This window comes from Anarrhichthys ocellatus, unplaced genomic scaffold (assembly GCF_004355925.1).
Source record: "Anarrhichthys ocellatus isolate YVR2014 unplaced genomic scaffold, GSC_Weel_1.0 scaffold55, whole genome shotgun sequence".
Lineage (NCBI taxonomy): Eukaryota > Metazoa > Chordata > Actinopteri > Perciformes > Anarhichadidae > Anarrhichthys > Anarrhichthys ocellatus.
The window spans coordinates 634762-656825 of NW_022280085.1; the positions used below are offsets into that span (position 1 = coordinate 634762).

At 47.8% G+C, this 22064-nt stretch overlaps 1 protein-coding gene across 7 annotated transcripts in view; it reads left to right on the forward strand.

Annotated features, from left to right (window-relative positions):
- The window catches only part of grin2ba (glutamate receptor, ionotropic, N-methyl D-aspartate 2B, genome duplicate a), a 122071-nt gene that overhangs the window by 23517 nt on the left and 76490 nt on the right, over nt 1-22064 (forward strand). For all 7 annotated transcript variants that reach the window (XM_031870819.1, XM_031870821.1, XM_031870818.1 and 4 more), the window contains one exon: nt 10853-11503. In XM_031870819.1, coding sequence (XP_031726679.1) covers nt 10853-11503 — 651 coding nt within the window. The remainder of the gene's footprint in view (nt 1-10852; nt 11504-22064) is intronic.

Consider the following 22064-nt stretch of genomic DNA (forward strand, 5'->3'; position numbering starts at 1 on the left):
GTCTTCCTCCCTCTTGACTCCTCCTCTCTCCGTCTTCCTCCCTCTTGACTCCTCCTCTCTCCGTCTTCCTCCCTCTTGTTGCTCGGTTTTCCACCAGAAATCCAGAATGTCCACAGCGCACACAGCGAACTGAAGGCTGACTTCGCTGGCAAATAGTTGAGGAGCTTAGCGGTTGCATAAATTTAATAACTCAATATGGAGGGACCCGGCGCCGCTGGGGTCAACACCATTATATCACACAAAACAGCCGGGAGGGACCAAAACACAAAGCTACCAGGCCAGTGGGCCCTGTTTACCGCACGCCACCACTCCTTTGATTATGTCACATCAAGTGGAATACGTTGTTGTCGGGTTAGGATGATCCTGAGAGGGCCGTCAGTGTTATGACGGTAACGAGAGAAAGCTTTTGTCCACTGGTCGTATTGGACGCGTATATGAGATGAACAGTGAAAATGAATTCACGAAGACGGAACCTGCGCTGTACTGTCAAATAGAAATAAATACAACTCCAACTCTATGAATATATTTATGCGCAAACAGTGAGTCTTAAAAGACTCCTCTCAGGAGTACCACCAGGTTGAAGCCTAACAGCATGTCTCCTTCAAGGGGCCCCCGTTGCTAATTCATGACCTCTGCGCGTCAACAGCTCACACCGTCCCAGGGAGCTCACGGGGACGAGCCAGACCTCGAATCAGCCGCCGGGCCGCCGCGTCTGCCTCCCTTTTACGTTACATCAGCAGGCGCGAGCAGCGAGGACGGGCTAACTGGAATTCAATCTCACAGCTTCGCACAAACAAACTCATGAATGATAATGGGCCGCTAATTGAAGGTGCTGGAGCGCAGCGATGCTCTGGAGGTCTCCTGACCTGAGCTGGAGTCAAATCATCTTTTACACGCGCTCCCCGTAGTCAGGGCCACCATTGGGTTATATATGTATATGCACCCCTGAATATTTATGAGGCAACTGTTTGCGCATCACTGAACTGCTTGAAAAGTTAGTTCAAGTGCCGGCTTTTATTTTATGCGTCTGCATTTCAGATGCAAATGTTCTGACGGTTTTATTTGCTATCCAATGTTGTTGCGTTTGAGCTTATTTCGGTGTTGATTGTGTAAAAGGCTGTGGATCAATATTGAAAAGATTACATTTTACAATAAAAAGAATCTCGGTGCATCTTGCAGGCATTTTCAACATGTATCTGCCGCGTTTCTGACACCTCACCGTTGCTTTATCTCCATCAATGTTCTGTACCGATTGTGTACTAAACTATGTTTCACCACCCACCAGCATCTTAAAGCCTCGTGACGTGGCAGAAGGCCGCCACGTGATGCGCGTCCTTAAAAGCAGGCCCATCGCTGAGTGTCTGACCCGTAGAGGTTGTCCTTGAGCAAGACGTTGGAATTACTACCAGCTTGCAAGGTTGTCATTGTGCGGCTGACCACTGGGTGCTGACCTTGTTATGGACGGGAGATAAAGAGGTGCTTCTTTCCAACAGATGCTTTGAAAAGCTGCTTCTATCCAGGGGTTTGGTGTATTATCCGCTCAAAGAGAACATGCAGTATTCTGTATCAGTAGTGTGTCTACACTGTTGTCAGATTAGAAGAGCTGTATTGGCTCTGTGCAGACCAGTTGTACTCTGGTGCCACCCATGCTTAGGTGTTTTCACCTGTTCCTGTCTACTTCCATCTCATTGGCTGCTGCCTGGCAAACCCGGCCTTCTGCGCGTGGTGCAGCCGCTATCCTCCATGGGCGCGCGTCTCTCTCTCTCTCTTCAGGCTGAGCGTTGGGTGGGATTAAATCCAGGGGGGGGGGGAGACATCCGTCGAAGAGACGCTCGTAGATGTCATTATCCCTGTGGGGAGCCTCATCATCATCATCCCGCAGCGGAGAGAGAGGCGTTTGGCACGCCAGCTCGGGACGACTGCTAGAGAGAGAGAGAGAGAGCGAGCGAGAGCGAGAGCGAGCCGTGACAGCCTTACGTCTGCAAGAAAATTGTGATGATCATGCGAAAAAACACAACACCCGAAAAAACAAGCTTGGAGATGCCACGCGCAGCCTCTTTCTGAGTGTGCGTTATGGGCTCTCGTAGTGAAAATGGCAGCGCGGCGAAATCCATCCTCCGGCAGCTTCTAATCATAGCAGGTCCCGTGCAAGAATACCTGGAATTAATTGAAATGTGTAAAATTAGCAACAGAATTGAAAGTCCATCAGTCAATATTCAGCCTCAGGGGAGAGAGAGGAGATGGCTTTCCTCCAGTGTGTTTGCAGAGGTGGTATGACTTAGAGGGGTCTGTAAGAGATTATGGGTGGGTGAGTTACGTAACGTTAACTTATTACTTTTGATGCTCTAGAAATTAGAAGATGGACAGCACTTTAACTTGATGTGGATCGAGAAAAAAAATTACGCTTTTAATGTAAAAGTTCCTTAGAATGTATTCGGTTTTGCTGTATACGCACGTTGTGCTCATTGTCCTCTTTGGAGGGCTGTGTGTATTGTACTGGCAGACAAAGTACAGTAGCGGATTAGGCCATGTTCCTGCGCAAGCATATTTCAGGGCTTGGGTTTTGATGGATCCAAGCGTACCCATGAAATGTCGATTTCCACTCGAAAAAAAGAGGCCGGTTTTGAGCCTGCAGCCACTCTGTGTTTCAGTGTCTTCTTTTAAGCACAGCATCCACTCGAGATTATTTCCCCAGCCCACAACAGTGGAGCGGTACGGATACCTTGCTAGTACACAAACGCACTCAGTCCCACAAAGAAAAGAAAAAAAAAGAAAAAGCAAACCACTTCCACACCTACTAATCCAAAAAGGCAGAATCCCGGTGCCAAAAATAACAGCTTGGAATGAGATGGATAGAGGAGGACAGATTATTGCGGCTCTAATCTGTGAAAAGCTGACAATAAAACACATTTAAAGTGATTACAGCGCTGTTATTGGCATGAGGGTCACTCAATGCGCCGCGCTCGTCCCGTCCCTAGCTTTACCTCTCGGCAGACAATGGAGTGTGTGCTGCATAACGCCACACGTACAAACACTCCCGGTAAAGGTCTTTGGCAATGACGCGTGGAGCGGAGCACTAATGCTGATGCGAGGCAGATGAGGAGAGGGAAGGCGAGTCGATGAGACGAGGCGGAAGGGAAGCAGGGGAGCACAAAGAGAAGTTAAGATGGAAGAGGAGAAGAACAGAGTGGAGAGGGGGGATTTTCGGAGCTGGAGCCACAAATCATGGAGAAGATTAAGCGTCTCCTCTGCGAGGCGGAGGAGGTGTAAATAGAAACGTGTCCCTGGGAGAGATCCTAGAGACCAAGCGCTTATCTCCCTGAATGTTGTCAAAACACATTTGTCAGTCTGAGGTGTGCGAGTGTCTTTGTGTCCATGGACTTGATATGCAAAAATAAAAATAAATAAAAAAGACGGAAAGTGGTTCGCAACAGACATACACACACACACACACCTACACACACACACACACACACCACACCACCTGAGACTAGACGGAAACTGTATTTTCACTCCGCTGTGACCTCTGGCTTGATGGAAGTGTGCGGATGAGCAAGTTGACCGTGCATTATCGCCGTGTGTGACTTCCACAGCTGCAGGACCAGCACTCCCTCGGGCAGCTGCAGGCGGTTTAACCCGCCCAGCAGCTGCCACCTCTCAGGAAATGCTTCACATTGGGACTGCGTCTGCCCGGCACTTGAGCTCTGGTGATACCTTACTCTTCCACGGTAAACTGTGATGTGTCTTGCGGGAGCTCGGCCGGGCAGCTCCGTGGCTCCCGGACACTGCCAGGAGCTGGGAGCTGCTTTGGGCAGCGCGTCCGTGCGGCGTTGTGGCTATATACAGTTGGGTGCAGAAAGATGGGACACGCAGTGTTGACCCACAACTTCCAGCATCTGTCCTTGTTGATTTGGGCCTTTGGTTTAGCTTTGACATGGTGTCTCCCCCCCCGCCTCAGCTTCTTGTCCACAGTCACACAGAACCTTTGGCTGGAGGCCGGCTGGGATTTTATGATCCTCCATAATTTTATGAATTTGATAAGGACGGACACTTTGCGCTGTATGTTAATTGGGCAAAGCAGCACGATTTGTCTAAGGGCTTACCGTTACCATCCGGACTGTTAACACTTGGGCTTTGTGCCAAAGAGTATGGATCAGTCATATTAATTCCATTCCTAACCAATTTCTTGTACATTTTAGGAATTATCACGCATTTAATATTGTTTTTTATAAATGCACCCGCTGCCTGCATGAAAAGCATTCACCTTTATTAATCTTTGCTTGCTATCTTAAAAAGTCGAAGCCTACGGCACACTCGCATAACTGCTAATTTAGTGCAAATGCATCATTTGAATAAATACAGGTATTAAGTTGACCACAAAGTCTTGCTTAGACCGTGGCACCGTATTGAAAGTCACACATATAACACGCTGTATATGGCATATCCGCGCCACTGAAGTGTGTCATGTGCCGTTTCCGTAGTGTTTACCAGTGCAGACGCTATGCTGCTCTGTGCCTCATCACCTCCCGACTTTTGGAACTCAAATAAACATTCTCATAAACAATCCCTGCATAATACTGCTCTTTAATATATATTTATACATATATAAGTACATCCTTGTAAAATTTGTAGAAATATAACATTCAAACTGATATAAAAAATAAACTAGTGCACATATATGCATGAATATAAAGAGGGAAATAATTGTAGATCAATAGTTTGTTCCAGATGATGCCCGGAGCGCATTTCGTTCTTCTGCCAGGCTGAATTGGAAAACCAATATAGACCTGTGGACGGTATCGACGAGTGTTTGAGCAGGACTCTCTCACCAGGGCCGCAGCAGCTGCAGAGGAAGCAAGAGCTTCAACTTTTAGCATCACGCACATCTTGTCAAGGACAAAGTGGCTTTAGCGCGGCGTAACACGGCTCACCCAGGACTCTTCCTGCTCATCTTGGATGCTGCAGACGGGCAGAGAGCTGCAACACACACACACGCTGGACTTATAAATAAAGTGGGAAAAGTGTGCAGAGGCGTAATCATAGACCTTATGCACAAGAAGTGACTGTGGCCCTCCTCCCCCGCTGCTTTCCTCCCGCCATAATTATTCCTTATATAACAGCGAAGTGCGTGTCTGATCTACAGCTCACAGTCCGCATATTCATTCTCTGAACATGAATTACATTACATGACAATTTTCAAACTACAAAAAGAGAAATAAGCCTTCAAACAAGTTTTGAGGAGTCTCAAAGGCAACAGCAAGTGTTTCAGCTGAAGCCCTGTGTGGTCTGTCTGTTCCCCCCCCCCCCCCCCCCCCCATCACGGTGCCACAGGTTGCGTGTGTGATCAGCCGGCCCCCTCGTCTCGCTGATGTGTGGCCAAAGAGGTTGTCCAGGTAACGTTTTCTTTCATCGCCTGTCAGCACTCGTTCTGGGTCAGGCCGAGGTGCCGCCAGAGGTTTTAGCCCTCGAAAAACGCCAAATAAACGCGCAACGCGGTGCCAAACAAGTCAACAACCTCAGATTACACCTGTCACAAACACTATTTAGAGTCTTCCTCCCTGCAGAGCGCTATAAGACGCACATTAGAAGTTCTATCCTCATCTGTTCATTTCTAACAGTGCAGTGACGAGCTAGCACTAGACTTGTAAGTAGCCTCGAGTGACGTAGCGGGCCATTTTTCAGACTCACTTGTTCCGCCGCCGCTGCTTCTGATACGTGACACGACGCTCTCATTTCAATTAAAAGGAGAAATGAAGCCGCGGCAGCACGCCCGAATTGGCGGCTGAGATAATGTACTTGCACCGCAGACTGTTTGAAGTCATCCAGAGAGACAAAGAGAGGTTGTCTCTCCGTGCCATCTTCCTCCGTCCTCTTAAATATCAAACCGGGCAATAAATGTGAAAAATTGCCAGTGGCTTTTTTTGTCCTCCAGTTTTCATGCAAATAACACCATCGACCAACCTGACACTTACCACATAATGAGAAGAGGGCGACGGGAGAGTGCGAGCGCAAGGGAGCGATAAGTGGGAGAATTGAGAGGAAGCATTGTTCGAAGAGACAAAATGATAAAACGGGGGCAGAAAGATAAATAGCGTAAAAAAGAAAAAGAAAGGAAGATCTGGGAGGAGAGCGACGGGCGCTTCAGCGTCCCCATCCTTTCTGGAAATAGACACCATTGTGCCGGCGGATTGGTCCCGGAGCCTCGTGGCGAGCATGTGATTGCAAAGCCCGGCCGGTCTGCTTGGGTGTGGGGGCTGGTGAAGTGGCTGCTTCAGAACATCATGTACAGACACAGGTCCAAACACATAATCACACACTCACACGCCACCTTCCACCTCCACAGCATGCTGCAGAGACGGGCTGCATGAATATTTATCGCTCCGTGATGAGTTCACACATCCGGCCGGCTTTTTCCGTCATCAACTCGCGCGTCGAATGTTCGGCAGCGAAACTTCCAGCATCTGACTCCTCCCGCCATCAGCGTATGAGGCGCGGTGACCCCGAGGTGTGGCCTAGGTCACATCCCTTTGGGGAGGCATCATACCACCGGCTGAAAAATGTTTTTAATAATGTCAGGTTCCGTCTGCCGTCGGAATAAATTTCAAATCAAAGACGTCTCCCGCCAAAAGATTAGCGCCGAGGTTACATTTTTCTGCTGGCTTTCATTGGAACAAAAAAACATAAATGTCACTTCTAAAAATGCATTAGGGAGAGCAAGCCACTGCTAGCGCTGTTCACAACCTTTCAAACCGAATTCATCAACTGCACACACACACACACACACACACACACACACACACACACACACACACATTTATGCTGCCCACAAGCGCACAAACTCTTCTCGCCATAAATGCTTCCTGTCCTGTGTGGATTTATTGCTGTGAGAGCAGAATATGTTGCGATTGGAAGACAGTGCTGTTCAGTCGCGTATGTTAAATACAAAACTTGAACAATCCGGTGCCTGTTTGTTCACCTGTGTTACATATTTGGATTGACTGGAAAGCCAATTCTCTTGATTGTGTGTGTGTGTGTGTGTGTGTGTGTGTGTGTGTGTGTGTGCGTGCGCAGCCCGTGTTCGTTCCATACAGGCCTGCTTCATGACCTGCCCTCTTAATAGCCGGTCTGCATTTGACACATGCAGAGATCCGCTGTGGACTCCCCGCTAGTTTTAATTGTATGATTTATAGCTGACAAAAAAAAAAGAATCGGAGAGAGGGGAGCCAATTACAGAGCCGTAATATCTGCGTCATGCCTCACATCCCCTGCTCCATCAACCTTCCACTACAGCAGTATGTGCCATGTTAGCCTTGACGTTCATTAATGACTAATAATTTGTGAGGTTTTCTGCGTTTGAATGTAAACGTGGCTTCTTATCCTTTACGGGAAAAATACAGGGTTTGTTTGTTCAGCAGGAAAAACTGGCAACGTGAAATGAAAGGCTGCAACTTACAACCTTTCGATCAATCTGCCAACTACTTTTAATCTAAATTGATTAATTGTTTGTTGTATGAAATGTCAGTATACGGCAAAGAATTCCCATCACAGGTGCCCAGAGCCCACGGCGACGTCTTGAGTGGTGACGTCCGACGTGAACACACAATTTGTTAACACAGTTAGAACTCTTTCCTCTTAGTTTTTATTTACATGAGAGATGTCTGTACTGGTGTTTAATATCTGAGCTGCTCTTCTCACTCGCTTTAAGGTTCCAGAAAGATGATGCACGTACTTCCATGCGACAGTCATGATTTAGCAATATTTGAATCTGATGACAACTGGTGGGTTGTTGTGCTGTTGTTGCCAGACCACTGAGAGACATTTTGAAACAGTCCAAATCCCAAAGATATGCAGGTTACTGTCATAAAGGTGTAAGATGACATCAGAGCTGGAACCAGTGAATTTTGCCATTTTGCCAAAAACAAATTAGTAATGATTAATCAATCATCAAATAGTTGATTCCTTTTTTACTATTGATCAAATAATCTACACATGAGTCTTGTAATTATTTAGTATCTTGATAACACAAATGTTATCAAATGTCTTGTAGGTTGTTAGATAAATCAGAATTACAGGAGTGTGTTTTTGAGGCTACGAGATCAACAAAGTGCTGACGTGATCACATTTTTCTTCTAATCAGGATTGTTATTGTTTCCTTCAAAGACATAAAACAATCCTATGTGTTTTACAGATAAATATTTATGTGTTAAATTAGATTTATATTGGTATATATATATATACAGTACATAACTAATTAAAGACTAAAAACACAAAACAGCAGGTATATATAAATAGGAGGGACAAATAAAATATAAAATTGTAACAGCTATGATAACAAAATAAAAATACATCAAAAGACACACACACACACACAGGAAAGTGTGTGTGTGTGTGTGGGGGGGGGAGTTTGGACCTCGGGTTGTTGGGCTGGTAGAGGCGATCTGCGGTCCACCCATGTGTAGCTGATATGGCTGCTGTGTGCGCTGGTGTGGCAAATACAACAAATGGTGGGTGAGACGCGCGGGCTGGCTGACGGGGAAACGGGGTCATTTAGTGTCATAACCTCGCTCGCGCGATCTACAGTCTGACACGCGTCTTTTTGTGTTTCTTTATGAGACGTGGTTTGACTCACTATGGGACTTTTTAATGGCCTCGTCTCTCTGAATGATCATTGGAGTTACTAATATAATCTGTGTCTCGGGGGTGTGTGTGTGTGTGTGTGTGTGTTGGGGAGAGGGAGATGGCGAATTGAGTGTGAATGCATGGAACGGAGTGTATTCTTTGTGTGTGTTGACGTGTAGAAAGTGTCGGAGGTCTCTGTGCTGACCTGTGCGTGAGAGGACGGGCTGTGTGAAGTGAACCCTCTTTAAGGATGCACAGCAGAGCGCCGCACTACAGCACAGCATTTACATGATCAACGCTTATTGCACAAAAAGTGTGTTGACGCCGGCGTGTGTATCTCCGTGTCCATCAACTCTGTACGTGTGCGCATGTAGGCCTATTTTAATTGTTGCCATGGAAACAGAGTGCTGCCAGAGAAGTCCAGATTCAAAGAGGGCATCTCTCTCCTCCCGTTCTCTCTCTCTCTCTCTCTCTCTCTCTCTCTCTCTCTCTCTCTCTCTTCGCCTTTTCTCATCTGTGCTGGCGTCTCACCAAGGTCCTCCTTGGTTTACACTCTCCGTCTCTCTCTGGTTTCTTCCCACTCCCTCCTCCCCTCTCTGTCTCGTTGTGCCTCTTATCATCCCTCCCACCTCTCCATCCTTCCTGGAGAGTGGTGTGCAATTGACTATTAACACAGGGACCTGTAATTAGAGCTGACGAACCTCCAGCAATTAGTTTTTCCCTAAAGAAGTTGTTCTGTCATCTCTGCACGCGCGTCCCTTTATCCCTCGCTCCATCTCCTTTCTCGCTTCTTTCCCTCTCTCTGTCATTTCCTGTCTTATTAGCTGTCAGCTCGGCGGGGCGGTTATTGTTTTGCTGTTTTTTGTTCTTCTTTGTACCTTCCATCTGCCTTGTTAAAGACGTGCACACACACAATACACCACTCAGAACAACTTCATGAGTAACTACACCCCCCCCCCCCAACATCCCGGGCATCTCTGCCCACAATATTCCCACCGACTGTACACCTACACCGACTATATACAGATAAAACTCGAGAGGACACAAGCCCTCCCACACACTCGGATGTAAACATACAGAGAACACACACACGTCTCTCTCTCAGAAAGCATTTTTTTCCTCCTTTGTCTCCAGCTGGCGTTGTTAACCGTCCCACCTTGCTGCCGTCATCTCTTGGATCTTACTAATTTCCCCTCTCCCGCTTTCATCGCCCCACATGGCCCAACCTCTCCTCTCCCTCTGCATCCCCGTTAATGAAAAGCTCTATAAATAAGCACGGGGAAGGGGGGGGGGGGGATGGATATGGTCAAGTAGAATGTGGGACGGAGGTGGAAGGATGGAGGGACGGCGAAGCGGCTGCGAGCGCTAAACTAGGCCAGCAGGGGTGAGGGAGGGAGGGCGGGTATCATATCAGAGTGTTTGCGAGTTTCTTACGAGCGCCGCTGCTGTCAGTCACTTAATCAATTTCTGCGTCCCGTCAAGTTTGTGTGCGTCTCGGCGTGTCACTCATCTCGCTCCGGACAGTCTGTCAGTCAGTGGAGTTTGGCGTGGAGCCGTCTGTTCGTCCTTCTGCCCTCTCTCTCTCTCTCTCTCTCTCTCTCTCTCGCTCTCTCTCACTCTCTCTCATTTGCATTCCTTGCGCCACTCGCTCCTCTCTTCCCTCCTTCCCTGCCTCGCTCCTCTCTTCCCTCCTTCCCTGCCTCGCTCCTCTCTTCCCTCCTTCCCTGCCTCGCTCCTCTCTTCCCTCCTTCCACGCCTCGCTCCTCCCTTCCCTCCTTCCCTGCCTCGCTCCTCTCTTCCCTCCTTCCACACCTTGCTCCTCTCTGCCGTCCTCCCCCTTGACAAGACCCCAGCATCTCATCTGGAGGGAGGGTTTATATCCTCCATAATATATACCATAATGCTGCGTCAGGACATTCCACATGAATTATTGACCGGCGTGAGATTATACATAAACTGTACACCACGCAGCGTGTATCTGCGTGTGTTTATGCACTATTTATGTGTGTCAAGTGTGACCTCTTCTCTCATCCCTCTTAGTTCGCTCTTCTCTCCCCTGAATGCCCCATTTCTGTGGACTGACATTGATATGCACTGATTCATAAGATGCATGTAGCCTCTCGGCGATTCACTTTATTCGATCAATGTTGCATGGTGCTATGTTAACCTCTATCTCCTTCTCTCTTTTTTTTTTCCTCTTTCTCCATCTCCTCCTCTTCCTCCATCTTTCCAGGTATTGCTCTCCCACTTCTCCACCATGCCTGTCTGCCGCGGCCCCTCTTCGCCTCGCGGCCAAGCAGGGGCCTCCTCCACCTCCTCGGCCCCCTCGGTCACCCAGGGGCAGGAGAGGCGGGTCCGACCCCTGCATCCACCCCCGCCTCCGTCGCTCCGCTGCCACACCGGCGCCTCTCACCACCTCTCCCTTCTCCTCCTGCTGCTCTGCCTCCTCCACCTGCCGCCGGCCTGCCACTCGCGGAGAGAGAAGGGCGGCGCAGGCGGCGGGGGAGGCGGTGGCGGCCACTACGTCCCCATCCCCCAGCCCCCTCCCCACCACATGGCCCTGCCCAACATCCTGCGCGGCCTCAGCATCGCCGTCGTCCTGGTGGGCAACTCCAGCGAGGTGGCGCTGGCCGGCGCCCGCGAGAAGGACGACTTCCTCCACATGGCGCCCAACGTGGAGGTGCTGACCATGAATGAGACGGACCCTAAGAGCATCATCAAGAGCATCTGTGACCTCATGACGGAGCACTGGCTGCAGGGCGTGGTGTTCGGCGACGACACCGACCAGGAGGCCATCGCCCAGATCCTCGACTTCATTTCAGCCCAGACCCACATACCCATCCTCGGAGTCCGCGGGGGCTCCTCCATGATCATGGCTGCCAAGGTAGGACCCTCAGAGTGCTTCTCCAGAACAATTGTGCTGGTTTTCAAACAGTTCCGGTTATGTAAAACCCCCCAAAATGTCCCTGTTTAGAGTAATTGTGCGACTAAGTATGTGTGGGTGGTTTGAGTGTTAAAATATAAAGAGGGCCTCAACCTTGGAAACGGTGAATACGAAAGTGTCGGCCTGCACTGATAAATGATTCATGTTAAAACGCCAAAGCACACTTGATACTACCCTCATTTAATTGTTTAGTCTTGTTATTTGGAAGTTCAACAGACCTACTTGTTGAATTGTAAGATGTGACGTCGTGCCGGTCTGTGAACTTAGATCTCTGCATTTCGATTGGCTGCGCTCTGCTGTCAATCATGGCCGTGCGTCTGTCAATCGCAGAGAAAGCTCGTCACGGACAGATTACGTCACCATTTTCATCAAAGAAAGAGATTTTGTCTACGCAGCCTAAACTACTGCTGTTTGTTTTTTGTAAATGTTATCGGTGTTCTGTCTTCCACATGCTGTCTTGTTATTTCTCATCTTTTATTTACTCCCTCATTGTGTCTGAAATGGGTCTACTTGTTCGATTCAGCAGGGCTCTACTTTGTGCTGACAGCCAAAAACAAAACACCTGTTACAGGTTGAGAGACACTTGGCTGCGCTTGAAAGCGAGACAATGCGCTTTTGATGTGCCCTTCATAACTTGAACCCATTGTCCTCTTCATATCAAGATTACCTAAAACAACAACAGGGAGGCGGACTGATTTGGCTGCAACTCCTCTCATCCCCTTCTGCATCAGTAGAAACTCTGGGTGCAGACAGACAGACAGACAGACAGACAGACAGACAGACAGACAGACAGCAGGCAGGGTAAGCTGGGGTGTCTGACTTGAAAGACGAACTGCCAACAGTGCTGATGATGCCAGTGCCAGGATCAGCTGGAGATTTCACCAGAACAGAGAGCTAGATCTCTGCCTATTTACTAGGCCTTGCCTAATGGGATAAAGCAATCTGCTGCTGCTTTATCTGTGCCCGCCTGGGATCTGGACTTGGACCCCATTCCACAAAATCATCTCATTCATTTGGTGCTTGGTGCATAAACGCAGCTGCATTAGATGATATGGAAAAAGCTCAATTTAATGTGCCTTTCATGTGGGGAAAGTGGAAAAACCTTTATTAAAACACTGACATTTGCTTCTGCTGTCGGGGAACTTGCTCGACGCAGTTTGATCCGCCCCCCCCCGTACAGCGCCTCGGTCTTATCTCAGCCATCCCTGTCCCTCTCGTCGCCCTCCAGGGTGCCCCCCCCCCCCCCCCCCCCCCCGGTGTCAACAGGTCTTTGTGCCAGCGGAGTCGTGAGTCACAGTGACACGGCAAGGCCAGCGGCCACCGCTGCTGCTCTTCTCTCTGTTCCTTCTCATTAGAGCACTAAGGAGAGGAAATGGCAGGGAACCGTCCACCCCCGTTTAAACCGGCACTCTTCCGAGCACACATTCAAGAAACTGCTGTACAGTACACACATTTGCTCACAGCCTAATGCACGCACCTTCTGCAAATATACCGGCCCCCTGAACTGCGGTTGAAATTGTCTTTAACCCCTAACCCCACTAATCGTATGTCTTAAAAACCACATAACTCCTCTAGAGCACTCCCTCCTCGGCTACATTGCATGTGAAAATGTCTTTCTGCATCTAATTGCATGGAAAGATTTGGGTATGTAGGAGGAGGAGGAGGAGGAGGAGGTTAATCTGGACGCAGTGGGGTGGTTAAGGAATGCATGGGACTGTGTGTGTGTGTGTGTGTGTGTGTGTGTGAGTGTGCAGGGACAGCATCGTTCATTAAGCACACGTGTCCTAAATGCACCAGGAGGCAGAAAAAGAGCAGCGTTTTGGGGCAACGGTTTAATTGGATTTCCCCGGCCACAAGCCAGAGTCCGCCTCTCCTGAGAGCTTCCTCCTGGCTGCACCGGGGCCCAGGAGAGCGAGGACGGGGCCACGCTAAGGCTCAGTCTCCAAACGGATTTGTGTCTGCCTAATGGGCTGAGACAATGGAGTGGTGAAAAATACGATAGAGAGGGATCAGGGGGAGGGGGGAGAGAGAGAGAGAGAGAGACAAGGTGGAAAGTGGAGAAATTGAGATAGTGAGGATGAGATTGGGTGGAAGAAATTCTACTGTGAGTGAAGCAGAGGGGTTTCAAGGTTTTTTTGTTGCCAGATCTGGTGGGGGCTCAGACGCGGCTGCCTGAAGAGGCGATGGACAGATAAGCGCAGAGGACAAGGGCTGAGTCAACAGCAGGAGAGGAGACCGAGTTTGACACCGTTCAGCCTGGAAGGAAAAGGCGAAGGGAGGGAGAAGGGAGGCAAAATGTCTCTGAAAGTGAGTGGGACATTCAGGCAGATAAAGAGAAATGAAGAGGGGTGAGAACGAGTGAGGAGAGAACTTTTCTTCCGTATGGACAGCAGAGATGGACGAAAAAACGATAGAGTAATTGTGGGAGATAGAAGGAAAGGTCGAGTTATAGAGCTTAAGAAAAATTGGTATGTGTTTTTCTCTTTTTGTTATTGTGAGTGAGCGTCCGAAGGAAATGGACTGACAAAGATTGGGAAGTGGGATCGCTATATGAGGTGTTTATCTTACTGCCCCGCTCTGTCACACACACAGACACACACACGTTCACACACACACGTTCACCGTCAAAACTGAAGGCCAAATGCTGCTATTACAGTTGGCAAGGCAGCCCCTCCTTTTTCATTACACATCCAAGGAAGGATGATAAAAGGGAGCGACACAAGGTGGAGAATACGGCATTTAGATTGTTTTAGTGAGTAGGAAAAGAATTTGGGGGAACAAGATAATTCCATAAAACATACCCTCTGTAGTGGACTACTACTGTTGTGCCATGTGAAAGAGTCTACAAGTAGCGCTACTTGGTTTTTGAGGTAAGGAAAGTTGAAGCTAAGCGCAGCATTATGTGGCAGAGGGAGATACAGCCCCCCCATCCAGTCCAGCATCATAACCCAAGACTTAAAAAAAACAGTTGCAGCATCCGTCTCTCAGTCGGCCTTAGGACTCGCTGAGTCTTCTGACATCTGTAACGAGGACAAAACTGGATGTTTTTCGAGCCATTCCTCTTGGGGATGGAGCTGCTGCTGCAGCAGCTCAGCGATAATCTCGTGGGTCTACAGCTGCCACTGGGGTTGCATCGGTGCATGCAGCTTGCCAGGTGGCTATCTGTAGTTACTGCCGGTGAAGAGGGAAAGCTTGAAAGTGAGAGAGTTGAATAGATGAAGGGAAGGAAAGAGGAAGTCATGCGGCTCCAGAATGAGCAGGGAATGAAGAGGAAGGTGGAGGAAGGGGGAAGCAGAGAGAGATGGATGGAGGCAAAGGGCACTCACATCTATATCAATGAGTGAGATCAGTGAGGGAGGGCTGGAGCGGTAAATAAGAGGACGGGTGCACCGAGTGCACGGCGGCGACTGAGAAAAGGAAAGGAGGTGAGAGATGGAGAGAGAGGGGGGGGGAGGCAGAGTGACGTGGAGCGTGTGTTTTGCAGCGAGTGCAGCAGCAGGTGCATCACCATCCATCCGGCGTGGCCAACGTCACATTAAGAAGAGAAGCTGCCTCTTCGCTCGGGGAGATAGCGGCCTAAATGAAGGAGGAGGAGGAATGAAGGAGGAGAGAGAGATGGATAGAGCACAGCTGTACCCACATCTGTGAAAGACAGGACAAGATAGAGGAGGAGGAGGGAAAGCATCCAACAATTTAAGGGTGTGTGCGTGTGTGTGTGTGTGTGTGTGTGTCTTTACCTAGCCAACACGGCAGTAGCTGCCAATCTTTTGTCTGTAGTGGTTTCCAGCGCCACCCTGCTCGCCGTCCCTCTACGGTGTCTGTTGGACTGCAGTAATCAGCGTGATCTAAAGCTTTGGCTAATGCTCACATTATCGAGACACGGCGAGCCGTTTCTTCCTCAGCTTTGTCTAGCAAGTGCGGCTTTGTAGCGGTACAAATAGCTGTAGTTGTCGTCGATCACCCCAGGGCCCGCTACATAATACCAACAGCGAGCTAATCTACCAGCGGAGGCTGCCGGCGCTGTAGATTATAGGAGGGAGATATAGCGTCGGGGTGTAAACGTTGGATCATCGGCAATTAATGAAAAACTGAAGACCTGGGGGGGAAATATTATATGAATATCACATACATGCAAACATATGCAGGCAGACGCACAAAAACAGCATACACGCCCACACATGTGTTGTTGGTTTTTTAACAAATATATGGGAAGACGTGTGTTACAAGGGCGATTAATGTATGAATATTAAACACACTATGCTGAGCTAGATCCACGATTGACTGCTGCTGCACCGTCGTCATCACGTACACACATAACACGAAGAGACGCACGTGCCTCACAGGCGCTCACACACACACGCACATACACACACACACACACACTGCCACCCTTTGTGTGTAACTGGCAGCCGTCTCCAGGAACAAAACAGCGGGATGTGATCAATTAACTTTTGCCCAAATAATTGAGGCTTTTCATCGTTTACAGTGTGGTCTCTTTTGGCCCGTGGGTGTTTCGAGCCTTTTGTGAGAAGAGATTGAGCGATTTTGTGTCCGATGCACAACCGTGTGTGTGTGTGTGTGTGTGTGCAGTTAAATGTGTGCTGATTCTTCAGAGGAAACGGGCTGGTTGATAGTGTAGAATTGGTGTTGAACTGTGTCTAGGGATAATTGTTGTGGAGGATGTGTGTGTGTGAGCCAGTTGAACCATTCGATCACGGCACAGGGGTGAATTCAGGGGATCAATTATTGTCCTCGCCTCATTTGCCAAAGAAGCTATTTATCTATGTTCATCCTACATTTAGGGGGAAGAGTCCTGTTTTCACTTCCTGTTTTCCACGTCCTCATGAGGGTTTTTTTTTTTTAATCCAGCGGTTTGAGCCTAAATGTGCCAGCATTCATATTCCCAATTAATGTCTTACAATAGCACCTATTGTAGTAATCACTGAGGTCCTGTACTCTATTAATGTAATGTGCTGTTGGACTTGGCAGCGCTGCGTCCTCGCTAAAACACAGACGCAATTAGGAGCATTTGTTAACGATAAGAGAATTAAAAGCGAGTGTTCCTGTGCCTGACGTCTCTCTCGGTGCCTCTCTTCTTCCTGTCTCTCTCTCTCTCTCTCTCTGTTCCCGTCTCTTTCTCATCTCGCTCCCCTAATTGTTTGGTTCATTCATGGATTTTTGTGGTGTCCAGCAAAGCACAGTTAAACCCCCTTGTAACAGCTTTCTGATCGGTCCTTTCATCCCGGATGTGTTCGCTCTCCTTTTATTTGCTGCTCCCTTTGTCCGGTTTGGTTCCCCGCTGTTTCTCTGTTAGGTTTTTTTCCCTGTCTCTCTGTCTAATAGCACCTTCTCATATCTGGCTATTTCCAATTGCAAAAAATACTTCATTTGGAGATTTCTGAAAGCGAAACATGTAAATTGGGTTCAATGCAAAAAATTACTTCTCCTGCACGAACACATACAGTACAAGGGCTGGAATGTCTGTGTTTTTCTGTTTGTCTTTATTTTTAAGTGGCAGTTTTTCAAAATGTAGGCTAATGCAATAGCTCATGTGTAGTGTGCTAATGACACATCTCCAATGAAACTAAGATGAGAATGCAGTCCTGGTTGATTTGGCGACACTGGTAGCAACATAAAGCCCCTTTTTCCACTAAACAAAAAACCCACCAAATGGGAACGGTTACAATCGGCGTTCGTTCCCGGTACAGATGACTGAAACGGGTGTTTATTGGCTCCGATTCGATGAGCAGTGATGGGAACGTGACATCCGGGCGGACATTTTCATTTCTGCTCTTTTCCGGTAATATGCTATGTGACGCACCTTGAAGTTCTCTCCGTTACTCCATCCAGGCAACGCTTGATCGTCATCCCAAAGTAATTGGCACCGAGTTTGAAAGAGAGACTGAATGATAAAATGAGTAGCCGCTGTAACATTTTCACTGGCCTCCATGCTGCTTTTCACTCTTTTGCTAGCCCTGTTTTTGCAACCCGATGTACGTGACATAGCAATAAACAATCAGAAAAGCATACTCGTCTCCTGGCAATGGGAAAGGAGTCCATCGCCTGTTATTAGTGTGTTTTCCTGTGTTAAAAAAACCTGCATAAATGCGTTAAGTTTGGTGGAAAATATATATATCTGGCTTCAGGACCCAGGATTTGGCAGCATAACAAATCCACGTTGTTTTGGTAAAGAAGATGGTCAACAATCTGCCTTTAACACGTCATGACCAACACCGATGTGATTTCTTGCTGTGCATGATGCGTGTAGTTTTCCAGCACCACAGCACTGTAGCAGGAGTCCACGTGAGGGTTGGTTACCTTGCAGAGGAGTTTGAGGTGTTCAGCCTTTTCTCTACCAGCTCACTGTGGCTCCTCCTCCTTCTCCTCCTTCCATTACACCTGGCAAATTTTTAAAACTGATCCGCAGATAGAAAATGACTGTTATCTTGTTTTCTAGAAGCATTTTGATGAACGATTGCAGTCTTGACGTGGAACACATTGCGTTTCTTGACGCTTGTTCGCAATAAAATGTGGAGCAAAAGCAGTGGGAAATATCAGAGTACATAGATACTAACAATTAAAACTACTATATGTTAGAGATAATACACCAAAAGGTGTCCATTATCAGGAATTAACTCCGTTTCTGTGGTAACACCAGAGGGTTTACTAGTACCTTGAATAATAATTACCGTCCTCTATCAGGTTCATATACAATGGAAAAGTTGTTCACTACTCCAGTAAATAGGGCGCACCATAGATATGACTTGGCAACGGGAGAAACGGTACATTTAACATAACGGGATAATATAACGGTGAACAGTGGGACTATTTAGTAGGTGTCCATTATCAGGAATTAATGGGCCAATCAGAATCGTGGAGTATACACCCATGGTGTAATAAGGGGATTATGAAATGGATGTTTAGAAAATATAAAAATCATTTCATGAAAATCTTAAGGATTAAATAACAACAACAACCCTGTAGGTGCAGAAAGACACATCCACATGTATTGAAAGGTTTCCTGGTGCAGCTTGGCTCGGTAGTGCCTGATCTACTATGACGGCAATGTCCCACTACCGGTCTCTACTTACCTTCTCATTGTCCTGGTTTAGAAAATGTGACAACCCACTGTGTGTGTGTTCCCATTCTCTGGAGAGAGAGAGGGAGAGAAGGGGGGGGAGAGGTAGTGAAAAATACTGAGAGTCCTAAATTTATGTGTCCTATTTTCCAACCCCGTTGGTCTCAATTTACTCCGGCCATTTACAAAAGTGTCCATTTTTAAACTCGCTCCATAACTTTGTTTTTCTGTCGCTCACCCTCACTTTCACTCTCTCCATCTGCAATCGGGCCTCTCTCCTCTGCTCTATTGCTTTACACCGTGGACAGATTGCTCCCATGCACTAGATTAATGCAGACAGTTAGAATGAATGTGTACTTAGAGTGGGAAATAATTTGAAGTGAGATGAGACAGCTGTGATTTAAAGACGTGACATGATGGACCGGAAGTGCCCTTGCTCTATTTAGTCCATCCCTCCATCAAGGTTCACCCTTTTACTCTTGTGCTCCGACGTTAAAAAAGTTATCCGTAATTTGCCCTGTCCCTCCATGCTTCTTCCTCTATCTTGTTATGAATGTGGCTTGATGCCGAGGTCTGGTTAATCCCGTGGCAGCTAACAGGAGGCACCTACACTAGATGTCCCGTTGTGAATACACTCTCCTCATTCCCTTTCCTTCTTACCTACTCACCCCCATCCCTCCCTTGGTTTCTCTCCGTGCCCAAGATGCCAGTAGAAGTGAACAGGATTTGCACACTAAAAGGCCTTTACACACCGGGGGCGTGACCAATAAATAACACGAAAAATCGAAAATTCTCAGCGAATATTTTCCATCAAAACTAATCATACCGGCAGCGATGCAAATTTGCAACCGTTGAAACAATGATTCACGCTGGCAGAGGACCAACTCCACTATCGTCTGTCTGAATTCCATTGATGTGTAGCCGGAGCTACCGAAAGCTATTTTATTGAGTTTCCTTTTAGAAAAATACTTTTCCTCTGGTAAACAGTTACGCAGTGATTATGTCTAGGGCTTTTATTGTGAAAGGTAAGAATGGAAGGAATGGATCTGGTCTGCGCTGCCTTTGTCGAGTTTGAAAGGAACAATAAAGTTTGCCGTTTCGACTACGGAGCCTCTGTGTTGTCGTACAGTTACAGTGTATGTTCCCAATGTGTCCGTTCCGCACAACGTGATTGGTTGCCTCTTATTCGTGGTGCGAAAGCTGCGAAAAATCAACCTTGTTCCAAAAAACAAATGGTACCGCTTTTCTGCCACCCTGTGTATAAAGGCCTTAAAACGGCAACAAAAGTTCACCCCCCCTGGTTCTGACATCTTCTCCCTCCCATCCCTCCTTCTCTTTTCCTCCCGCTTGGCCTCGTTTCCTTCATTCTCACTCCGTGTCCCCTCCTGGGTACGCGACCAGCCACACCTTCCCCGACATCCCGGTCCTCCACTCACGTCTCCTCACTCCCCCCGGACATGCCCTCACACCCACAGCCTCCTCCACCTCCTTCCTCCTCATCATTGCAACTATAGCACCATCCCCATCTTCCCTCCCTCTCTGCTCTGCTCTCCTCTCCTCCTTTACCTCTCGTCCCTCTAGACACGAGTAGTCTGGCCCTCCCTTTTTCCCACTTCTCCCTACACCACCACCACCTAGACCTACAAGCAACTCCTCCTCCTATTCCTCCCCTCCTCAGACAACCATCTTCCCCTCTTATCCCCTCGCGAGCCTTACACCAGCCCTTTGCTGGGACCCTTATTAGCCTTATCTCCGCCTGCCCCCGCCCCGATCCAGAGGTGGAGAGGGACCGGACCTCTATCTATTCATAGGCTGAGATGAGTCAGTGCTTTCCCCGTGAAGTGTAGAGTGTATCCAGAGAGGAGATATGGATGGAAAAAGTACAAATTTAAGACTCTGGTTAATAACTCACCTTGAAAGGATCAAAAGGCGTGCTGCCTCACCCGGACCGCCTCCTCTTTTAACCTCTAACACAACCATTTACATGTTAGGTGTGGACCTCCGTCTCTCTGGTCCCAAACAGACGTTTTCAGATGCAGCCTTTTAAGACACCCGGTGCGCTCCTGTGAGAACACAACCGAGCGAGACTTCGCTTCGTCTTCGCTGTAAGTCACACCGGATCAGAGTGTCATTCACAGGTGGTACGAGCGGTATTTTAACATCCTTAGAATCAGTACGCCGTTCATTCTGTTTCATTAGTGTAAACAAATGAGGCCGTCGCTGAAAGGCTTCGGCAGCCGCTGCAATGGATTTTGTTGTTTGTGCTACTGGGTCAGATTTGACTCAATTTTATGGCTTAAACCAGAAAAGGGGTTCCGTTCTTCTGATGCAAATGAAGATTTTTTTATTTCTTCCCACAGTAAATAGCCACGTTTCTCCTCTTGTCCTCCGATAAGAGACGATATAAATCACGTGTCTTGATCATGCCTCTCATTTCTTTAATTACTCCAGCTTATCACATTAATTCATTCGTGATATATTGATTTTAAAATGCCATTGCGTATTTCATGTAGCACTTTTAAATGTCAACAATATGAATGTCTGATTAGAGGGCTCCATTCATTTCCTTAAAGTGCCTTGCAGCACAATTATCAATTGCCTCTGAGTATGGCCCTGAGGGGAGATACCGGCGCACTCACCGAGACTCGAGGTCTGTTTGTTCGGTGTCTCTCGGCCCAAAAGATTAAAGAAGAGTCTGAGAAAGGAGGATCGGTCCGTGTGAGTCACCAGCTGGTCCGGTCGTATCGGTAAACAAATTTCTGTGTGTACCGTGGGACATTTTTCTGATATATGTATCACATAGTGGCAAATTCATGAAAGTTCACATATCAAATAACCAAATTAACCATTGGTCACGAATTAGACAAAACTCCCATTTACCTTCGCAAACATACATTTGAACTTAATCTCATGGATATTTCCCCTTCACTGTTCGCTAATGCTTTTCCTTCTCCTTTCTCAAATTCACTTCATCTCTCCTTCAGACCTCTTTTCTAATTTTCATCCTTTTGTTCTTTTTCTTTTTGCCGTTTCCCCTCTTTGCCCTTGCTTTGTCCGTGCTCTGCCTCACCCATGGCCTCCTGCGTCTCTCGCAACTGTTGCAAGCCCCCGTATCAATGGAAGAAGGGAGCAAAAAGGGAGGGGGAGGGGGCGTCAGAGAGAGGAGAGAAAATAAGGATAATGGAGGGAGGGAGGAGAGAGGGAGAGAAAGACCGATAGAAGGAGAATAAGAAGAGAGGAGAGAAGGAGGCAGGGATGTGGAAGAAGAAAGGCGCGAGCGAAGACCACAATGTGATCGCTCAATTACTCACCAGTGCTGTGCCAAGCTGGCGCTTATCAGAGCCACATGCTGTGACACACACAATCACACACGCAGACACACACACACACACACACACACACACACACACACACACACACACA